Below are 22,695 nucleotides of genomic sequence, written 5' to 3'. Positions count from 1 at the left end.
GACACATTACCTGCATTTGATTGTTTGGCAAAACTAGCAAATAGTATGGAATACTAAAGATGGGAATCAATTCTGATTTTGATTCCCATTTTTCTTGATGATTCAGATTCCTTAGTGAATTTATTAACAATTAATTGCATTATTAACAATTAATTGCATAATTAAAATGTCGTGCACATTGTATTATTATGATTATTATTATTATCGCTGAATTTCATATAATACATGCAAATGACTAATTAAAGAAAACGATACTCGGTTACTAACGTAACCTCGGTTCTCTCTAGAGAGGGAACGAGTATTGCGTAAGTTTAGCTTACGCTACGGGAAAGATTCATCTTCTCGAGATACTGAAGCCAAAAAATTATCCTTAATTTTGTATAACTTGTCAACGCAGTGCAGCAGCTAGCAGACCTAGAGCAGGCCATCTTGCGTGCTCATTGGCTGCCCTGCGGGCAACTGCTGCAGCCTACCAGTGCGCCCGGCGTGACGTCACGCCCAATGAAGGGCGCCCGCGCCTTTATAGCGTCACAGCCCACCAGATAGGCGTGGCTTAGCGTATAAAATAGGGGCTGTAGGCTGAATTCTCTGGTTTTTCGACGACTGAAGCGAAGTCGCTCGTGGCGTGAGCACGGCCGGTTACGCAATACTCGTTCCCTCTCTAGAGAGAACCGAGGTTACGTTAGTAACCGAGTATCGTTCTCTTACGAGAGGTTCTCTCGTATTGCGTAAGTTTAGCTTACGCTACGGGAACACTTTGTCAACGCCGTGCGCGCCAAGCATCCACATGAGACCCCGAGCTTAAGGGGAACCCCATAAGTGGAAAAAATAAGGTGGCCAGCCACGCGGGCCATCACTTGTACATAAGCACACATAGGGAATACAGAGCAGCGCGCCGGTCTGTATAGTCATATGGCACATACCCTACTTAGTGCAGCTCAACCAGGAGAGCTGAGTCATGAACGTGATCTGAGCAGGAGATCTGGGCAGAATACACCTCTTTTCAGACTGACAACAGTTTAGCCTGCAAGGCAGGAACTTCTAGGTTATAAAACCTGACAAAGGTAGACGGGGAGCTCCAGCCCGCCGCTATACATATGTCATGGATAGAAATTCCACTGGACCATGCCCACGACGAGGCCACACCTCTCGTGGAATGAGCCCTGATGCCCAGAGGGCATTGCAGGCCTTTTGACGCGTAAGCTGCCGCTATAGCGTCCACTATCCATCTGGACAGGCTCTGTTTCGAGGAGGCAAGCCCCTTGGCGCGCCCACCAAACGAAACGAAAAGCTGTTCCGAACGCCTGAAGGAGGCGGAGCGCGTAATGTAAACCCTCAGCGCTCTGACAGGGCAGAGGAGATTCACATCACTTTCGCTGTCAGATGCTGGCAGAGCTGACAGCGAAATAACTTGCGCTCTGAATGGAGTGCCCATCACTTTAGGGACATAACCATGTCTAGGTCTGAGGATGACTTTAGAGTCATTTGGTCCGAACTCAAGACACGACGCGCTGACAGTCAGCGCGTGCAGATCCCCTACACGTTTTACTGACGACAGTGCAGTCAGAAAAACGGGTTTTAGTGATAGATATTTCAACTCCACGGAGTCTAGTGGTTCAAATGGAAAAGCTTTCAGGGCCTCGAGGACCAGTGAAAGATCCCACATGGGAACCGACGGGGGGCGCGGCGGATTCATCCTTCTAGCTCCTCTAAGGAAGCGGATGACCAACTCATGTCTTCCCAGTGACTGGCCGTGCGTCGATTCCGCGAATGCTGCTACGGCCGCCACGTAAACTTTGAGCGTTAATGGGGATCTTCCCTTATCCAACAGCTCTTGTAGGAAAGTGAGCAGATGCGCCACCCCGCATGTCCGCGGGTCCAGACCTCTGTCGGTGCACCATCCAGAGAACACCGACCATTTAGACGCGTAGAGCCTTCTCGTGGAAGGGGCTCTAGACTGCGTGATCGTGTTCATCACTCCTTCTGGCAGGGCAACGAGTACCCGTTGATCAACCATGCATGCAGAGACCAGCGCTCTGGATGGGGATGCCAGATCGTGCCGCGAGCTTGAGAGAGGAGATCTGCCCTCACCGGAATCGGCCACGGAGCTGTATGTGACAGCCGTGCCAGTTCCGGGAACCAAGTCTGATTCTCCCAACGCGGGGCTATGAGGAGCACCGAGTGGCGCGTTTCCCTGATCCTCTTGATCACCTGTGGCCACAGAGAGACCGGAGGGAAAGCATATAGCGGGAGGCTGGGCCAAACCTGGGCCAGCGCGTCCTCGTCCTTCGAGAAGAACATCGGGCATTGAGCGTTGTCTTTTGACGCAAACAGGTCGACTTCCGCTCTGCCGAATAGGCGCCACAGTTTCTGGACCGTTTGGGGGTGCAGGGACCATTCCCCTGGGGGAACATTGTCCCTGGACAGTCTGTCTGGGCCGTCGTTCAAATGGCCAGGCACATGCGCCGCCCTCAGCGAGCGCAGGTTCGTCTGTGACCAAATAAGGAGGCGTTCCGTCAGATTGCAGAGATTTCTGGATCTGACACCGCCCTGACGGTTTACATAGGATACCACAGATGTGTTGTCCGAGCGGACAAGAACATGCTGGTCCTGTATAAACGGGAGGAAGCACTTCAGCGCGTTCTCGACCGCTATCATTTCCAGACAGTTTATGTGAAAACCCTTCTCCTGGTCTGACCACTGGCCAAAGGCCGGTCTGCCCTCGAACAGCGCGCCCCAACCCGAGTTGGACGCGTCTGTCGAGATGACCTTCCGATAAGAGATGGTTCCCATCATTACTCCATGCTGGTACCAATCGGCCACTAACCAGGGCTGCAGAGCTGTTATGCAGGTCTGAGTCACTCTGATTTTCTGGCCACCAGACACCCAGGCTCGGCGAGGCGCGCGAGCGTTCAACCAGCGTTGGAGCGGGCGCATGCGCAGTAGGCCCAGCTGGAGCACCGCTGCAGCTGATGCCATACAGCCCAACATCCTTTGAAATGTTTTCAAAGGGAGAAAGCTGCCCTTCTGGAAAGATGCGGCTAGGTGGCGAACACGGCGCGCGCGCTGTGTCGATAAACGAGCCGTCATGGTCACCGAGTCCAGTTCTATTCCTAAAAAGGAAATTGACTGGCTGGGCAGTAATGAGCTCTTGGTCCAGTTGACCGTGAGACCCAAGCTTTCCAGATGACTGAGAAGCACTGTTCTGTGAGATAGTAGTTCTGTCTCTGACTGTGCCAATATCAGCCAATCGTCCAGATAGTTCATTATGCGCAGCCCCTGACTTCTCAGGGGGGCGAGCGCCGCGTCCATGCACTTTGTAAATGTACGGGGTGCTAGGGACAGGCCGAACGGCAGGACGGTGTATTGATATGCCTGACCGTCGAAGGCGAATCTCAAAAATTGCCTGTGACGGGGTACTATCTGAATCTGAAAATAGGCATCCTTCAGATCTAGAGAAATAAACCAGTCCCTCGGGCGAACGTGCGCGAGGATTTTTCTGGTCGTAAGCATTTTGAACGGTCTTTTTACAAGCACTTTGTTCAAATATCTCAGATCTAGGATAGGTCTGAAGGCTCCGTCCTTCTTGGGTACGAGAAAATATCGGCTGTAAAAGCCTGACTCGCTCAGAGAAGGCGGCACCTTTTCTATAGCCCCTTTGCACAGCAGCTTTGCTATTTCTGCGTGAAGTAGGTGTGCTACTTCCGCATTCACTATCGTCGCGGTCCGGGCTTGAAAGCGCGGAGGACGGCGAACGAATTGAAGTGCATAGCCCTGCTTTATTGTGCTCAACACCCATTCTGAAATCCCTGGGATAGTTTCCCACGCAGCTATGTGAGCCGCCAGGGGGCGAATGGCCTCCGGGTTCAGACCGCCGCCATTTGCGGGCTTGTGAAACTGAACCGGAGCCGAGAGCGCGGCGCGCGCGCTCTCGGTTCTGGGCAATGGCCGCTCGCTGACAGCCGAGACCGGCTGACTTATGTGAGATGTCCCGATCATAAGGGATGGGGAACATACTTTTGCCACACTTTGACGCGCGAGCAGCGCTCTGGGCGGGAGAGCTCTCTGTAAGCGTGAGCGCGCGCACGCGGGCACGAGACTTACAACTGTATCTGACGCCCCGATCATAGTAGATGGGGAGCGTTTTATTAACGCCCTGTGTTTCGTGATAACACTTAAACGCACAGGCGGGACCCGGGGGAAGGTTTGTGTTAGCAAGCGTGAGCGCTCTCTGGCGGGCACGAGACTTACGTTCATAAGCTTTTTTGATCGTGTAACAGAGCGGGCAGATAGTGGGCACAGACCTGTGGACACATTTCTTACATTCAACACTCGAGCGGCTTTTCTGCGCTTTATGAGAGTGTGCTCTGTGAGTGACACGGGATTTTGAGTGCTTATGTGTAGGGGTGAACACTGGGGCGTGGGCACATTCACTACACTTAAAACACTGACGGCGTGAGCCGGACCAGACATTATACTCTTTTTGAGATTTCTCTGGGTCGCCGTGAAAACGGCGTTTGTGTGCAGGCGAGAGGGTGAATAAACCGGCTCGTTGGCTGCTAGTTGAACCACTGCAGTAGCCTGTTCGAAGGGGACTGACAGGGAAATGAACTTTGACGGCGGTCCGGCCGCAGCGGGACACGCGCGTCTTTTCTCTCCCGCTGTTAGGAGGGCTTCGCGTGCTCAGACTTCAGCGTGAGCCTTTGCCGAGGCCCTCTGGGGGGCGGCGGTCTGCGACGGCTGTCTGAGCGCGATCTAGGGCGGCCGCCCTGACGTCGCTGCGGAGGCTGATGCTGAGGCTGTGCTGGACGCTGGGTGCTGGTTCGCACAGGAGGCTGGCTTTGTCTCTCGCGAGAGCGGCCTGTGGCGGAACTCGAGCGTCGCGGCAGGAAGAGGTTCATGGCCTGCGTGGTCTTTTGCACCATAGAGAAGCGGTCAACAATCCCGTTCACCGCTGGGCCGAAGAGACCAGTGGGGGAAAGCGGCGCGTTCAGAAAGGTGGCTCGCTCAGTTTCCCTCATATCCGCGAGCGTTAACCAGAGGTGCCTCTCCGTCACGGTTAACGCGGCCATGGCTCGTCCGATGGCCTGGGCTGCAGCTTTGGTGGCGCGGAGAGAAAAATCCGTCGCGCTTCTCAAATCCGTAACCGCAGCTGGGTCCCGGCCCTTCTCATCCCATTCACGGAGGAGGTCGGCTTGCAGGATCTGAAGCACAGCCATCGAGTGTAGAGCAGACGCGGCCTGGCCGGAGGCGGCATAAGCGCGGCCGACCAAGGCGGAAGTGGCTCTGCAGGCTTTAGACGGGAGGGCTGACCGTGACCGCCATCTCGCGGAGGGCGGGCAAAGGTGCGCTGCGACAGCCTCTTCCACAGGGGGAATCGCTGTCTACCCTTTCTCGGCGGCGCCGTCCACTCGGGAGAGCGACGCGGAGGCCTGTGACTGAAGTCTAGCCGAAAAAGGCGAATTCCACGACTTCGTCAGATCCGCATGAAGTTCCGGCAGGAATGGAGCGGGCCTGGTTTCTGAAACTGCGCGGCGGCGACTTTGAAGGAAGCAGCCGTCGAGCCTGTTCGGCGCGGGTTCCTTCGGCAGCGACCACTCGAGCCCGAGACGGTCGACAGCTTGCGTCAGCAGGCGCATAAGTTCCGCGTCAGCTCCAGCGCGGGTACGGGCGGATTCCTGGATTGACGAGGAGGCGGAGTGAAGCGACCATTCCTCGCTGTCTGATGCCAGGATAGAGCAGCAGTCTTTTGTGGCGTGTCCCACGGACTCATCCTCCGAAGTGACGGCAGTGAGGCTCGCAAGCGGCAGCTGCGCGTCAGTGAGGAGAGGTGGGGAAGGCGAGAGCGAGGCTCGAGGGAGGTTCTCCGGCGAGCGCGTCGCTGTGGCCACAGGTTCCGGCTGTCTCAGGGAACGGCGCTTCTTTCTGCGCGGTCCCACAGGAGGCGGAGTGACTGCTGTGGTGTTGAACGCTTCGAGTCGAGCCCGCAGGGTCGACAGCGGAAGCTCCTCACAGAGCTCGCAGCCCCCGGACGCGAGGGCGAGCTCTGCGTGTTCCAGGCCCAGGCAGAGAGCGCAGATCAGGTGGCGGTCTCCGGCGCTGAGCGGGGCTTTACACGAGCCGCAGGAAGTGCGAGGCATCTTTAAAAAGACGCTCGCTGCTCTTTTAGAATGATTTGCAAAAAAGGATACGTCGCCGGATAGCGTAGCTCGCACGGATGGCTGAAGGTGGCGAAGACGGCCGGCTTCCTCAGCGCTGTCCTAAGCTGGCTGTTCGCTGTTCGACGGCGGCGGTGGCTTCTCTCAAATCCAGCGATGCGAAGAGCTCGCTGAAGAGTCGAAAAATAAGAGAATTCAGCCTACAGCCCCTATTTTATACGCTAAGCCACGCCTATCTGGTGGGCTGTGACGCTATAAAGGCGCGGGCGCCCTTCATTGGGCGTGACGTCACGCCGGGCGCACTGGTAGGCTGCAGCAGTTGCCCGCAGGGCAGCCAATGAGCACGCGAGATGGCCTGCTCTAGGTCTGCTAGCTGCTGCACTGCGTTGACAAGTTATACAAAATTAAGGATAATTTTTTGGCTTCAGTATCTCGAGAAGATGAATCTTTCCCGTAGCGTAAGCTAAACTTACGCAATACGAGAGAACCTCTCGTAAGAGAACTCCATAGTCTAACGTTATATACAAGTATTTATTTGACTTATACATATACATAATAATCTTTGTATTAAGTGTTGTATTAGTGTTTTATATTTAAGTAATTATTCCTATTTCTTATGTTATTTTTTCCTTTTCTGTCAATTTTTACAATAAGGTTCCATTTATTTATATTAGTTAACAACATTATTTAACACAAACTAACAATGACAAATACTTCTAAAGCATTATTTAATCTTAGTTCATGTTAATCTCAACATTTACTAAAACAATATTAAAATCAAAAGTTGTATTTGCTAATATTATTTAATTGACCTCAGTTGACATGATCTTACAACAAACAGTTTTTATTAGCTAAGGTTCAAAAAGATTAATAAATATTGTAACAGATGTTTTGCTCATTGTTAGTAGGACCTTATTGTAAAGCGATTTCATTAGCGATTCTTATCATATTTTTAAGGGCATAATTAACCAGTCTTATATACTACAGTAATACCTTAAAAAATGGTAAAATACATTTTAAAAAAAAAATACAATTCTGGGGGAACATTTTTATGTGTACTGTATCTTTAAGTACATGTTGTACAACATGTACCAGTGAAAAAATGTAAATGTTAAAGATACGTTAACAAAACTAAATATCATGAAAAAATGTGGTTCCAGTGTTTTTGTGGAACAAGTAGAACTTGTTCTGATTATAAACAGAACCAAAGTTTACTCGTCAAGGAGTTCAAAAACAAACAAAGAAATGTTTTTTCTAGAAGCAAGGGGTACTTAAAGAACACAGTTTGTGTCACCAATGTGCCTCCGTTTACCTTGACACACAAGAGCACAGTGACAAGGAAGACTGAGATGGAAAGGAAGATGAAAAACATGAGGAACCAGGCGCTCCAGTGCAACCAGTTACTGAGACCCATCATGCGCATGTACTCCTGCAATAAACACAAGACCATTATAGTGTCAGTTCTCTTGCATCAAAACCAACATGATCTAGTTTCTTTCAACACACCTTCAGTTTCCTCTCCTTCTCCTGGACCACAGCGCGGACGATATTCAGAGACGTGTAGGTGAAGCTGAGCACGAGCAGCAGGGGCAGCTGGTTCTGGATGGCCAGGATGAAGACGTCGTAGATGAACGCCGGGTAAGGGAAACGGGAAAGCAGGACTTGCGTTTGCTTGAAGAGGGCCGCCGCAGTCGTGCTGTTGTAGGCCTTCATGATGGCTCGGTCCACCGCGTGCTGCAAGTGCAGGAAACCCTCACGGTAATAACCTGTCAAGAGGTGTCCAAGAGAAAGATACGGTACTTAGAAGGTTCCATGATTGAATCAAATGAACAGAGATTTCTGTTAAAGGGATATTCTGAGCTCCGTTAAAGTTATGCACAATTGGCAGCATTTGTTGGTAGTATAATGTTGATTACCACATTTTTTTTTTTATGCTTTAATTAATCTAAAGGGTATGCAGCTTGGTGACTTTTGTCACACTTGCTATGTGAACACACAACAATTGGACTTGATTCAAAGATATTTTGGTACAATCTACCAAAAAAAAAAATGTATAATTTGTTTTTACAGTGAGACACTCACAATGGTGAACGAATGTGGCCAATCCGTCTACATTAAAATATCCACTGTTTCCATTGCAAAGTCATAAGACGTAAACAATATGCATGTTAAATTGATTTCAGAGTGAAACAAATGCACTCACTAACCAGAAATTATCCAATTTTACAGCACACAACGCAATAACAAAAATGATGATTTAAACAGCTTTCAGCGGTGACAATGGCGGATGCGCAAAGATCAATGCAAAAAGTGTCATCTACATCTGAGCCTACTTCACCTTTCCACGAGGTGACGGCGAGTGAAGCGGCACCTGAGTCTCATTTCTTGGACACGTACATTTCATCACTGGACTTCCATGACACAAATCGGCACTATGTCTAATGATTTTGTCTCATTATAACAGCCGAAACAACCTTAAATACTTAATCATTCATGGTCATATAGATAGATAAGTAAGCATCATTCGAAACGCACAATAAAAACAAAACATTGTGCTTTTGTAAAATGAAAAACACAAACAGGATGCCGCTTTCTGCCATCCCGGTTTTCTTTCCATTATAGGGATAGTTCACCCAAAAATGTCACATGTCACAATGTCACATTCGTCACATGTAGGCTCACTATTGGCCGACGCTGGTCATGTGTGTGATGCGTGTGACGTACAACATTAGAAGCGTACGCTATTACACTAGTGAACTGACTCGAGGCCCACAGAGAAGGAAATGAATAGTTGAAATAAAGTCGTTATTTTTGCTTGATAAACTTAAGATTGAGCCACTGTAGTCACTTGGACTATTTTAACGATGTCTTTAATAACTTTTCGGGGAACAAGTGTCAATCCCTGAAGAAGCCTATGGAGGAATGATCCAGCTCTCAGATTTAAACAAAAATATCTTAATTCGTGTTCCGAAGATGAACGAAGGTCTTACGGGGTTGGAACAACATGAGAGTCAGTAAATACTGACAGAATGTACATTTTGGGTGAACTATCCCTTTAAGTTTGTGGAGCATGTCACAATAAAAAATGAATTGAAACTCAGCTCATAAGCTTCTAGCAAGTTCTTGCATGCCATCTGTACTATTGTTTTGAGTTGGTGCATAGATCATCTCTTCTTCTGCTGCTTTTTCCTGTTGTGGTGGTTAGCAAACAGCGTTGCATTACCGCACACGCCCCCTTCTGGATTGAAGTGTGGATCGCCTGTGACTGACTGCATTTCGTCGTCTGACTGTATGTACAGAGCCGTGACATCCGTACCGTGAAGGTTCGGGATGAATACATGTACCATTACACCGCTACTACTTCTTCACAACTTTGTGACTTTTAATCACACTTGCTATGCAAACACACACACACACACAAAAACACGATTTGAAAATGCTAAATGCTCTTAAAAAAATAGCCACTCTTGTTTTCTTATCGGTCAAAAATGACCAGCAATAGGAAAAGAAAGGGAAATATTAAAGACACACCTATTTTTTGGGGTACAATCTACAAATGCAACAAAAAAAAGCCATGAAGGCGTTAAACTTAAAACACCTATAATATTTATTTTGAGCTTCATATAGTCCCTATTTCTCAAAGCGTAGACATTCATTCAAAAGTACTCGCTCCTAATGGCTTTCCAAGCCATACTTGAAGATCAAAACACAAGCTCTGAGGTCTTTTGTACTTCCAGTATGAAGCAACTCAACGAAATTAAATGCAGATGAAAGGATGACGTTGAAGAGTGAAGAGTCGTGGAAGCAGAGATCAAGCTGTAATTCGGAAGCACTGTACCAAAAATAGAGGCTGACAGTCACCAAAGATCAGACAGGACACTAACGCAGCGCTCATGATTAATAACAGACATGCTGCAGGCGTTTTGAAGCTGTCGGCAATCAGCCAAAGGGAATGCTAACCAACCAAATCACTTCCAAATCAATAGCTAGCGCCATCACAGGAAGCCTCAGATACAGGAAGAGATCATTAAAGAAGCAGAAAAGAGAGAACAGGGCGGGTTATCTCATCTGTTAACGGTAACTGACAGTAAAGATGGTATCAAGTCTGTTCAAGGAAAAATTCAATCACACATTATTTTCCAGGTCTAATTTGCACGTCGATGGGCGATTCTTGATTACAGAGCTTTTTAATGTAGTTTTAATAGACTGGACTAGACTGGACTAGACTGGACTAGACTGGATTAGACTGGATTAGACTGGATTAGACTAGACTGGACTAGACTGGACTAGACTGGACTAGACTAGACTGGACTGTAATGGCCTGGACTAGACTTGTGCTGGGTTCATGTTACCTCACCACCAACATTTCCCACAATGCATGAGTGCTGACTGACCTGGCGTGCCGCCTTGTGGCTTGTTTTGTTCTCTGGGCCCGGGCAGCTGGAACAGGGGGAACAGGCTGAGCGTGTGCCAGTCCAGGTCATTGTTGGGGTTGAACTCTGACTTCTCTCGGGCCGGAGCGTTTCTGGGGCTGTACGTGAAGCGCAGATGATAGCTGACCTGCCACACATGCCATCAAGGGTTATTTAGCACATGTGTTTTGTACAATGTGGCTTAAGAGTTCATCTATTACTCCCCTGGAGTAACATGAGTGTCTTGATTACCAGCACATCGAGCAACTCTTACGGGGTTTGAACCTACACCCTTATGGTTACCGCATCAGATAATATTAAATATTGCTCAATATATACTTCAGAGCACATGTAACAGTTAATTTGACATTAACAAAGCTGTGAGGGGTTGAAGTTCAATGACACTTATTTTTAGGGGTGCTAATTGTGATTTTTGTGATAAATATTCAGATTGTGATTTAAAATATGATATTAAAAAAAACATGTTTGCAGGGCAGCACAATTTGGCCAAACATTTTGAGACTATATTAAAATGACTATAAAATAATCAATTAGGCTATAAATTAATAATAATGATTATTATTATTAGTAGTAGTATTACTAAATATCAACATAAGAAATAATTATGTTGTAAAATGTAACTATAAAATAAAGAAATGGAGTATCTATTTTATTATTGGTAAATAAAAATATTAAACAAAAGTGACCCTAGATCACAAAACCACGGTAGCACGGGTATATTTGTAGCAATAGCCAACAATACATTGTATGGGTCAAAATTATAGATTTTTCTTTCATGCCAAAAATCATTAGAATATTAAGGAAAGATCATGATCAATAAAGATATTTTGTAAATTTCCTACCGTAAATATATAAAACATTTATTTTTGTGAGTGAATGCAGCACAATTGCGAACATAAATGGACAACTTTAAAGGCGGTTTTCTCAATGTTTAGATTTTTTTTGCACCCTACCGTTGTAAAATGTTACTGTAAAATAAAGATAATGAGTATTTAATTATTAAATTATTATTTTGATAAATCGATGCAGCCCTAATTGTTCACCTGTCTTTTTATCCATTTTATGCATTTTATTTTGAGCTTGATTTAACAAGAGGAAAACAAATTTCTGTGTAAATCATTCGTAAAACCATTCTTAAGCTAAGTGTTATAAAAACATACATTTTATGAACCCTATACACAGAAATGCCCTCACCATCGATGCAGATGCAGGAACTCATTAAACCCTCAGCAAAGGACTCGCAAGCTTTCATCATGAGAGATGATTCACTCATGTACTTAGGAGAAGAGACCAGACCCCATCTTTACATTAGACACGGAGGAAACTCAAGAAGTGCATCTCAAAATGGCTGAAACAGCGTCAGCTGGAAGAATCAGTGGTTCATAAACACTCGAGCAGGCGCCCGAGACATGAACAAATATGGTTTGAGGGCATTTGCTGCTAGAGCACTTAAGCCTAGATTTGACTCTGCACTTTTCACTTCCGTGGAAAACCAGTTATTTTGCCCTCAAATGCTCAGAAAAGAACATTCCTTCCTTTAAGTACAGTAATCATCGTTTAAGACGAGACTCACAAAAACTGACACGAACGTCCTATATTTCACACCAAAATCAAAAGAAAATGGTTTTGCATATGTAAAACTAATCCCATTTTTTTTGGATCACTTTCATTTTTGTTAATTATTTTCCCCAGATTTTCATTACTGAAATCTTGTTAAAAAATATATATATATTTTTTTTTAACAAAGAATATAAAAAATAATGATGTAAATGAAATGTAAATACAATTTATACTGTTTTTAATTCTAAAAATAAAAAACTTTTTAAATAGATTTCATGACTTGGAATTATTATAAATAAATAACATGGTGTTTTTATGGAAGCTTGTTTTCGTCAAGGAATAAAACAATAATTTAAAAAAATTATAAATGATATATATATATATATAAAAATTCTGACTGTCTCGCAATTCTGACTATATCTCAAAATTCTGACTATATCTCACAATTCTAACTTTATATCTCGCAATTCTAACTTTATATCTCGCAATTCTAACTTTATATCTCACAATTCTAACTTTATATCTCACAATTCTAACTTTATATCTCACAATTCTAACTTTTTATCTCGCAATTCTGACTTTATATCTCGCAATTCTAACTTTATATCTCACAATTCTAACTTTATATCTCGCAATTCTAACTTTATATCTCACAATTCTAACTTTATATCTCGCAATTCTCACTTTATATCTCGCAATTCTCACTTTATATCTCGCAATTCTAACTTTATATCTCGCAATTCTAACTTTATATCTCGCAATTCTAACTTTATATCTCACAATTCTAACTTTATATCTCGCAATTCTAACTTTATATCTCACAATTCTGACTATATCTCGCAATTTTGACTTTATATCTCGCAATTCTAACTTTATATTTCGCAATTCTAACTTTATATCTCGCAATTCTGACTTTATATCTCGCAATTCTAACTTTATATCTCGCAATTCTAACTTTATATCTCACAATTCTGACTATATCTCGCAATTCTAACTTTATATCTCGCAATTCTAACTTTATATCTCACAATTATAACTTTATATCTCACAATTATAACTTTATATCTCGCAATTCTAACTTTATATATAAGCTTATATAGTTTTTCATCACTGAGAATTTGAGGGGGAAAAGTGTTTAATTATCATGCAAATTCATGCAAATATTGTTACAATGCAAAGAAATATGCTTAATTTTCTTTATGCAAAATAATTATAATTTTTATGCAATAAAATAATTATATATACTTAATTTATAATTAAATTAATTGTATTTAAATAATAATAAATGGTGTAATGTATTTTTTTTTCACCAGTTGTTTAAGTGAAATCCATGAACATTTCTTCATGAGATTCATCCACACAACGATTCAATGCGTTCAGTATCCAGTTGTACAGGTTGATCTTGGCTGACAGGAAGACTGTGATTGGTTGTCAGCTCAGAGAAATGCTAATGCCCATCGGGTCTGAGAGTCTCACCTGCAGAGGAAGAGGCTCATCGTCGTGGCTGAAAGGATGCTCAAACACAATGGCTGCCAAGATCTGGCCTGACTCTGGGTCAGTTTTCACAAACTCCTCGAACTGCTCCTCTGTTTCAAAGCCACGGACTGGAAAACAAAACGACACATCATTAGTGCCACATAAGTCACTATTACTGTTACTACAGCTTATACTTGAACATCGAAGACTCGAGGGAGGACTCTTTTCTCACCAGAACCATCTAGCAAATCAGCTTGGCAACACTTAGACAACCACTCACTTTAACAAAGAAAACATATTCTTCAAACAAATGCAAATTGTTCATATTGTTATATGCGATCAATTCAGTGCGTAGAAAGTTTGAGAGTTAGGCCTTGTCCACACGGACATGGGTATTTTTATAACCGTGAATTTTTTTACGCGGTTTGGCCATTCGTCCACACGAAAACGCAGTATCAGGTCACTGAAACTGAACATTTTTGAAAACCCCAGCCAGGGTGAAGATTTTCAGAAATGCCGGTTGCAGTGTTGTCGTGTAGACAGTAAAACCGGAGTTTTTGCCTTTCGACGTCAGAGTGTGTGCTGTTATCCGCTGTGTTTGATGTCAGATTGTGCACCGCTGGCGGCTTCTGATTGGCCAACGTGGCTTTATGGTTAGGGTTATATCGCCGCCAGCTGGAGTGGCATGCTCTTGACAGCGCTTGATAGCGTGTTTTTGCGTTTTCGTGTAGACGGGATTTTTTTTTTTTTAAACGCAGGAGGAAAAACTCTGGTTATAAAAATACCCGTGTCCGTGTGGACTAGGCCTTAAACTGATAAAAATAGATTAATCGATGTGAAATTTAGCCATTTAAGCAATCAAACGAAACCATGTGACCTTTAAAGGAGCTGTGTGGACACTGGCTCACCATTTGACCTTTAAAATAATTGATTTTAGGATTTGTCAGCCTACTGTAAACATGTGTTAATGATATCATGACCCCTAGTATTTTTTTTCCAGAGAAAATGTTGTTAAAAGGAAAAGCTAATGAGACACTCGGCAAAACCGGGATTTCAGCCAAGTCACAACTGGGATGTACGACCTAAATCCAATTAAAACACGCACGCATGCACAGTCTTGTATCTATATTTGTGAGGATATTCATTGACACAATGCAATCTCTAGCTCCTTACCCTAACCCTAACCCATCACAACTTAGTTTTCACGCTGGGCATGTTTGCTGCGGTCCGGGTCCGAGCGCATCCAAACCGGATACAAAGATAGTTGTGCAAGTACACACACTCACAAAGGCACATACAGACACACAGACACATAGAGAAACAAAAACACACACACACAGAGACAGTCTCTGACACACAGACACACACCACACAGACACACACAAGCGTTAGTGAGGCTCTTTAAAAGAATATTTGACCAAAAAAAGTATGTCATTATTTACTCATCTTCATGGTGTTATATACCCATAAAATGTCTGTTTGTTTTTTGTGCAACGATAAATTATATATATTTAAGAAGCTTTTGTTAACGTTTTATTCTTTGGATATGGCAATGATGACTTCAAAACCAGGAAGACTAATTTCCCGCTGGTTCCTTCAAGATTTCCCTATGGGGTTTTAAAATGAGATTTTTAAATTTATGAGTAAAATAAGGTCTGTGGTAAACATGTCTTGACGATGCTTGAATGTTTTACTGCAAAACGTAAACTACACACACCCACATCGAAAATGTGAATTTTGCAGCTGTTTTTATTGTTTTTTAAATGTTTGTTTCCAAGCAACTAGATAAGAATGTCTGTGGTGTGGGTGTGTGTAATTTACACTGTAGAATATTGTAAACATAAATCGTCAGTTGTGTTTACCACCTTATTTTCCTCATGAAACCCCCATAGGAAAATCCACTCTATTAAATAGTACTTTTTATTGTCCTTTCCGGAGCTTGACAGACGTGGTCACTATAAATTGTTCTTATATGGAAAGATCTGAATGAAGATTTGTCACTATTACTCCTTTATTGTTCCAGAAAAACATGTAACACCATATTGGTTTGAAAGACATGAGGGCGAATACATAATAGCAGTTTTCATTTCTAGGTCAAACTTTCATCTAACATGTAACCAAATACAGTGTCTGCCTATGTGAAAACAGGAGGAGCCGGTTAAACCAGGATAACCAGGAAGCATCTGTGCTACATGTCCCAATGTAAACACAACAGCCAGCATAATGGTAAAAATTTAACTAACATTATGAGCAATTAATGCATTAACAAACAATGAGCAACTCATGCGTTACAGTATTTTTAATCTTAAATCTTAAGTATAAAAATAATACTAAAATAGCCTAACTCTGGTTAGTTGTTCCGGAGCTTCTGCATTATTTCTGTGCTTAAATAATCCTGCAATACTACTGAATCTACAGCGTCAAGGCAAAATGTATTATCTTATTTCTTAGGGGCCATTTACACTACAGCATTTTCAACTAAAAACCTAAAACTTTTTATGCGTTTTGGCCATTCATTTACACGACAACGGCGTTTTGGGTGCCTGAAAACGCAAACTATGCGAAAAAAAAACGGTCTCTGTGTAAACAGCAAAAACGGAATCTCTGAAGATGATGACGTCATGCATGTGTGTATTACGTGTTCAGTCTATAGTGTTTCATCGCCATCTAATGGCCTGGCAGCAGAATACAGCGTTTTTTGTTGTTTTCACGGATCTTTGTGAGTGGGCATCGTTTTGACAATGGTGTTGTCTGTACGTGGAAAACTGCAAGGAAAAACTTCTCCGTTTTAATCATATCGTCGTTGTGTAAACGTACCCTAAATTTGCACTCTGGTCTGCATAATAATAAAAAGACAATAGACAATATATTTCTATTGAGTTGTCTTTGATGGTTGTACACAACAGCAAACATACGGTCAGTGTGAGCAATGTTGCTCATGAACAAATAACTTATGAACTGTTATTTTAAATGAAACAGTCCAAAAGACTCCCAAATATCATCCGGTCAAATGACCCACTGAATCAATAACTTGAGACTCACTCATTTGTCTTTAAGTAATCACTTTCGTCATGTCCATATATATATATATTTATATATAAATAAACCTCTACTCATAGCTCTACAATTTCATCTAAATTATGTATTTGCCTGAAACTTCCTCTTCTCAGCTATCCCACAAAATGTCAAAAATTATAGACTTTCATTGCATGAGCACAGCTGAAGACTCATTTAAACCAGTATGTTCAGTCAGTTGTGAATATTACAAAGCACTTTACCACCATTAAAGCAGTTAATTTTACAGTCAAAACTGAGGCATCAGGTTATGGATGTCCTCCTCCATTATCAGGATGCAGGCCAGAGAAACGTCTATTATGTGACTCATCGGATGCAGGACTTTATGACAGCTCATAAACACAAGCACCAGGAGAACTCAAAAGTCGGACAGAAGCTATTTTGAAAGGAAAACCTGCCATTAAGGTTTTTGGTGAGGTCATGATGCTATTCATTCACAAAACTCAAGAGATGCTTCATGCTTTGCATGTCAACTGTAAACTCACTCACATCGCAGAGACTAAAGATCATTGATCTTCACACACTTTTGGACCAACATACTTGATGATTTTCAGATAGACGTGCAATATCAATTAATGAAAGATTTTGCTCTCATGTGATGCAATTTCTAGGCGATAACAACATGGTATTCCATTGATTTTTTTTATCAAAGTTTGTATTAGTTTTGACTGTTAATGCTTTCATGACAAAGAAAATTTATTTAAAAACATTTGCACTAACGAGGAGCAATATCTATACAATTAAACATTTTAGAAAAGAGCATAACAAAAACAAAACAAAAATCTAGAACTTTTTAAAAGTTGCCAGGGCATGGAAATTAAAAATAAATGAATAAATAAATAGAAAAAAAAAATAATAATAAAAAAAATTATTGATGCATATTTGTTTCTTTTTGTCATTTTCTAACAGTATTAATAAAATAATAATAAAAATCTCTTTTAATTCCAGGTTTTCCATGTTGTCAATGTGTTGCATACATTTGCTATATAGCCATTCAATAAATATTAAAATAATAAAGTCCTGCTATTAGCAGGTTTTCAATGTGACCAATTTATTGCATTAATGCATGGTAAAAAAATATATATATTTTTATTATTTTTGGCAGTATTAATAATATAAAATAAAATGAAATAATAAAATAATTTATTGGTGTATATTTTTTTTCTTTTTGTCATTTTCTAACAGTATTAATACAATTATAATAATAATAAAAATCTCTGACAATTACAGGTTTTCCATGTTTTCAATTTGTTGCATACATTTGCTATATAGTCATTAAATAAATATAAAAAAAAATAAACAAAAGTTCTGTTATTAGCAGGTTTTCAATGTGACCAATTTATTGCATTAATGCACGGTAAAAAAAAAAATATATATTATTTTTTGGCACTATTAATAAAATTACATAAAATATTTATTGCATATAGGGAACGAGATTAGCCAATGATACACATGATGGCCAGAGCTCTGATGAGTTTTTGTGCATACAGCGATATGAATACCCAGTAGCTGAAGCTCTTACTGGTTCTGATGCAGCTTCCCAGGCTCCGCTGGACGTCCTCTGTGATTCCCCGCACCACGCTGGCGTTTGAGGGCACGTAGGCCAGTTGCAGCTGCTTGAAGCACAGGACAGACGGCAGTTTGCTCAAACTGAAGCTGTCGTAGGATGTTACATTAGGGTTGTTGGTGACGGACACGTTCTGCCTCAGGATGATCAGGGTGGCTGAGAAGAGCAGAGGCAGTGCCACCTCCACCAGCATAACCAGGATCTGACGCTTCTAGAGACCAAGAGAAAGAGGAGGTCAATGAGTATGATGGACGGACAAGGGTGAACGGGTGGATGAATGGCTGTAAAATAAAATAAAATAGCTATCATTTTATTGACAGTATTGACAAAGGTTGGAATGAGAAGGGAAGGGACAATGATACAAGCCAAATTTGTTTCTCAGCAGATGCTCGAACCACTAGAACACAAACGTGCTTGTTGGATTTTTATGAATACACTTCTATACTTTTAGGCTGATTTAAAAAATTCAATTCAATTCAATTCAAGAAAATTCAAGAAAATGTAATAAATAAATAAAAATTAAATTGATTAAATAAGAAAACAATCCAATAAAATAAAATCATTCAAACAAATAAAACAATTCAATGCTATTGTATTGACAGTATGGACAGAGGTTGGAACGAGAAGGGTCTTATTTCAGACATTTAAGTAGCTTTTATAAACATGCCTTAAAAACAACATTACTGATGTGCATCTTGAGACAAAACAATGGCATTGGCATATTTTAAGAGACACCAGTGCAAGTTACATTGAGTTAAAACAGCGCAAACATGCATTTTAGTCCGTGACAAGACTCAAGCCATTTCTGTGAAACCGGGGGCAAGTGTCATGTCAATGTGTCATGTGTAAGTAAGCAGGAGCCCACACAGCACCTGAGGCTTGATCTGGGTCGATGTAGAACGCCAAGACCTCTGATCTGGGTCAGGAAGGATATGATCTGCTATATATGTCTGCTATAATGAGGCATGAAGGGGCCAGTGTTTACTGGGGTTTCCTAGCAACCGCTGTGTGCAAACAGCCCTCATCACGAGGGAATTGGGACGCTTCTTGCAACACTTTGACCGAGCTCAATTGATTGTTCAGAAAGTTCATTTCTGACATGATATTACACAAGACAGCAAATCTCCACAAGTGTGCAGAGCAAAGGGAAAATAATAATATACACATGAACACTCACCCAACGATCAAAGCCATACACCCGCGGTAAACAACTGAACAAGAAACTCCGAAATCTAATCTAAGAGGCCAAATACGGGAAGGAACATAAAAGCTATTCAACAGGGCAAAAGAACCGGCGAGTGAAATCATTACAGCAAATAAGGTGAATGGGGTAATGATTACATTTGAACACCAAGCCTTGGTTGTGCTTGTGTCTTTTTATTCGCCACAAACTAGCTGAAACATGTCCTTGTTTCTTCAAAAATAGATTTGCTTCTGCATCTTGCTGTAGCATCTAGTCTTTATAGATGTATTCTGACAATATTCAGACCAAAGTGGGCTTTAAATAATAAACTCTTTCCCCGCCGTTGAAGGAATTTTCCGCTAATCCATGTTTTCACTGTTATACGGTAGGGGGCGCTATGACATCTTCTGAATGAGTACTGAATCTCCTGATCAGAACACATGCGAAGAAGATGCAGAAACAAGCGATATCATATTTAATCAAATGCATGTGTAAAATAACACGATCATCAACATTAAACAGCATATAAATCAGAACTGCCCGATGTTACTGAATGAAATGTCGACCCAGGAAGAGCTGTAGGACTGTAGCTACGTTTCCATTACCCTTCAAATTGCGCAAATCAAAATTGAAAATTTCGCAATTTCAATTTCGCAAAAACTCTTATAAATGGCAAAAAAGTGTTATGTTTGGAGAGAAGACGAGACAAAAGGAACTACGGGAATACTGGATTCAAAAATCACAAAGAAACATTGGTTATTGAAACGCCGTCATTTCGCAACAGTTTTAATCTAGGGTCATTTTTAACGCTGGGTTAACATAATCCTGGGTTATCTCGTTGCATGTTTCACAATGTCATACTTTACCCTGAAGGATTCATTTGAGGTAGTTGAGATATTTCACAATGCACATTTGAACATCCAGGGTTTCACATTCTTATTTGCATATTTATAAGATTTATTAATATCAATTGCATGAGCAGAACGTCCCAAGAAGAGCAAGCAACCCATTTAACCAGCGGCTCGTCCATCTGTCCAAACACTCTGGTTGTTTTAACTCTTCTAAAACATGCTAGGAATCATAACACAGCGTGAACGTTTATGTACCAAACACATGAATATTTAACTAGGCAAGTTTGGAGGGAGGTTATGATTGGTTTCCTGTTGCTAAACAACTTACACAACTGTCCAGAACAGCATTTTATCACACAGAACACCTCTGACGCCCTCATTTGTGGGCTTTCTACCCCAAATTTAACCGTATTGCCCTACATAGTATATGCTAACGTTCAAAAGATTAGGGTTGGTAAGATTTTTTTTAAATGTTTTTAAAAGAAGTCTCTTCTGCTCTCCAATACTGCATTTATTTGATTAAAAATACAGTGAAAACTGTAAAAATTGTGTAATATTATTACAATTTTAAATAACTGTTTTCTATGTGAATATATTTTAAAATATAATTTATTTTTGTGATCAAAGCTGAATTTTCAGCATCATCAGTCTTCAGTGTCACATGATCCATCAGAAATCGTTCTAATATGATGATTGGATGCTAAAGAAACAATTTATTTGAAATAGAAATCACTTGTAACATTATACATGTCTTTATTTTCACTTTTGATCAATTTAATGCATCCTTGCTGAATAAAACTACAAAGAGAAAATCTAAAAATATTTTACTGATGCCAAACCTTTGAAAAGTAGTGTATATCGTTGCCATAAAACCTTATATACAATATCCAGCAATAAAACAAAAGAATATCAGCCCATACATTGCACTTATAAACTAAATACTCACTTGCTGAATATAGTTCTTCCACAGAAGCAATCCAAACTGCTGCAACACGGCCATTTTCGATTTACAGAACTTCACAACCTGGACCAAGAGAAAGTGAACATCAGGTCACTGCTCGAGAAATGTAAAGAAAACCATATCGGGGCTACTCCTGGAACTTCACAGTTTTGCAACTACATTCTGAGATAACAGAATAACTATTATATTCATGTTTCAGATAAGAAACAAGAAGTCGAGACAATGAACTACTATTTCACAACGATGACATCATGGTTTTCTCCAGGGCGGATAATGATATATAAAAAAAACTTGTTTACAATACAAATGAACCATCACTGAACTTAAACTGGACTATGATGCTATTTTCTTCTAGATCTGCTGTACAGCAGAAACAATCTTTGTTGCACTTTTGCCTGTTATCACTATAAAGCTGCTTTAAAACATTCTGTATTTTAAAAAGCACAATATAAATAAAGGTGACTTAACTAGACAATGCGGTCCGATCAAACAAGGACTACTGAAGTAACTGAGTGTGAAGACATGTCATGTTGCTCAGCACTTTAAACTAAAAAGGCCAGTTTAACCACCATATAGACAATGGGGGGAACGTCAGCTCCCATATCAATACTCAGATTAAAATATCACCTGATTTGACCTTAAATAAAATACATCTTTGTATTAAAATGTCTCAGTCAGGTATATTTTATTGATATGCATGGGATTATTTAGCACTATAGTAGTAAATGCTTGTCGTTATTAAACATACAGCAGGCTTAATATTACTGACGCGGCAGTGACATCATATTGATGACAGCTTTGGTGTCTGTCTCGTGCGTTTATTCAATTATAGTATTGTACACTTTTATTTTAATTCTTTGAAATAACAGCAGTCTGTTTTACATCAAACATGCATCAAGCTGTTTCTCTCTCTCTTTGTTTTATGCATTTAAGCATTTCTATAGTCTGATCGTTGCGAAGATCTTGTGATTGATTCAAGAACTTGTTTATCAACCCAATTCCCACAGCATAACAAACACAATAGAAAACAGGCAGGCAGGCACGCGCGCGCTCGCGCACAGCTCACCTTACACTCGTCTATCTGTCCTGCATAGGGCTCCAATATCGGCTCTTTCAATCGGAAAGCATTGAATTGATGTTCGCAGTCAGCTCGGCTCAGTCACGGACGAATTCCATCACGAATTATCACTCATTAGGGCGATAATAATGAGGAAGATGATGACATTGCAGCGCAGCGGCCGTGCCGTGTGGTCACAACAAATACGGTCACGTGATCTCGCCAGCTGGGTGGATGCTCGCGGCCACGTGACCGTCATGACAGACGCTAGAACGCCACCGCTCACAACACTTAAAATGAAAAAAATGACAATGTCGTGTTTTTATTAATCGTTTATGTATATCTAATATACAGTGTTCACTCATCTGCAATAC

At 41.7% G+C, this 22,695-nt stretch overlaps 1 protein-coding gene across 1 annotated transcript in view; it reads right to left on the bottom strand.

Moving 5' to 3' along the window:
• The window catches only part of abca3b (ATP-binding cassette, sub-family A (ABC1), member 3b), a 65,820-nt gene extending 43,268 nt beyond the window's left edge, over positions 1–22,552 (bottom strand). Inside the window, exons 1-7 of the mRNA XM_077213771.1 lie at positions 22,331–22,552; positions 21,250–21,327; positions 18,225–18,480; positions 13,628–13,755; positions 10,553–10,718; positions 7,665–7,924; positions 7,471–7,587 (exon numbers count right to left, since the gene is read on the bottom strand). Of these exons, the coding sequence (XP_077069886.1) occupies positions 7,471–7,587; positions 7,665–7,924; positions 10,553–10,718; positions 13,628–13,755; positions 18,225–18,480; positions 21,250–21,303 (981 nt within the window). The 5' untranslated portion in view covers positions 21,304–21,327; positions 22,331–22,552. The remainder of the gene's footprint in view (positions 1–7,470; positions 7,588–7,664; positions 7,925–10,552; positions 10,719–13,627; positions 13,756–18,224; positions 18,481–21,249; positions 21,328–22,330) is intronic.
• Between the last annotated feature and the right edge of the window lie 143 nt (positions 22,553–22,695).

This window comes from Siphateles boraxobius, unplaced genomic scaffold, assembly GCF_051911475.1.
Source record: "Siphateles boraxobius isolate OS27281-9 unplaced genomic scaffold, OSU_SipBor_1 66, whole genome shotgun sequence".
In the NCBI taxonomy this organism is placed as follows: Eukaryota; Metazoa; Chordata; class Actinopteri; order Cypriniformes; family Leuciscidae; genus Siphateles; species Siphateles boraxobius.
This window is presented reverse-complemented; position numbering and strand designations above follow the sequence as displayed.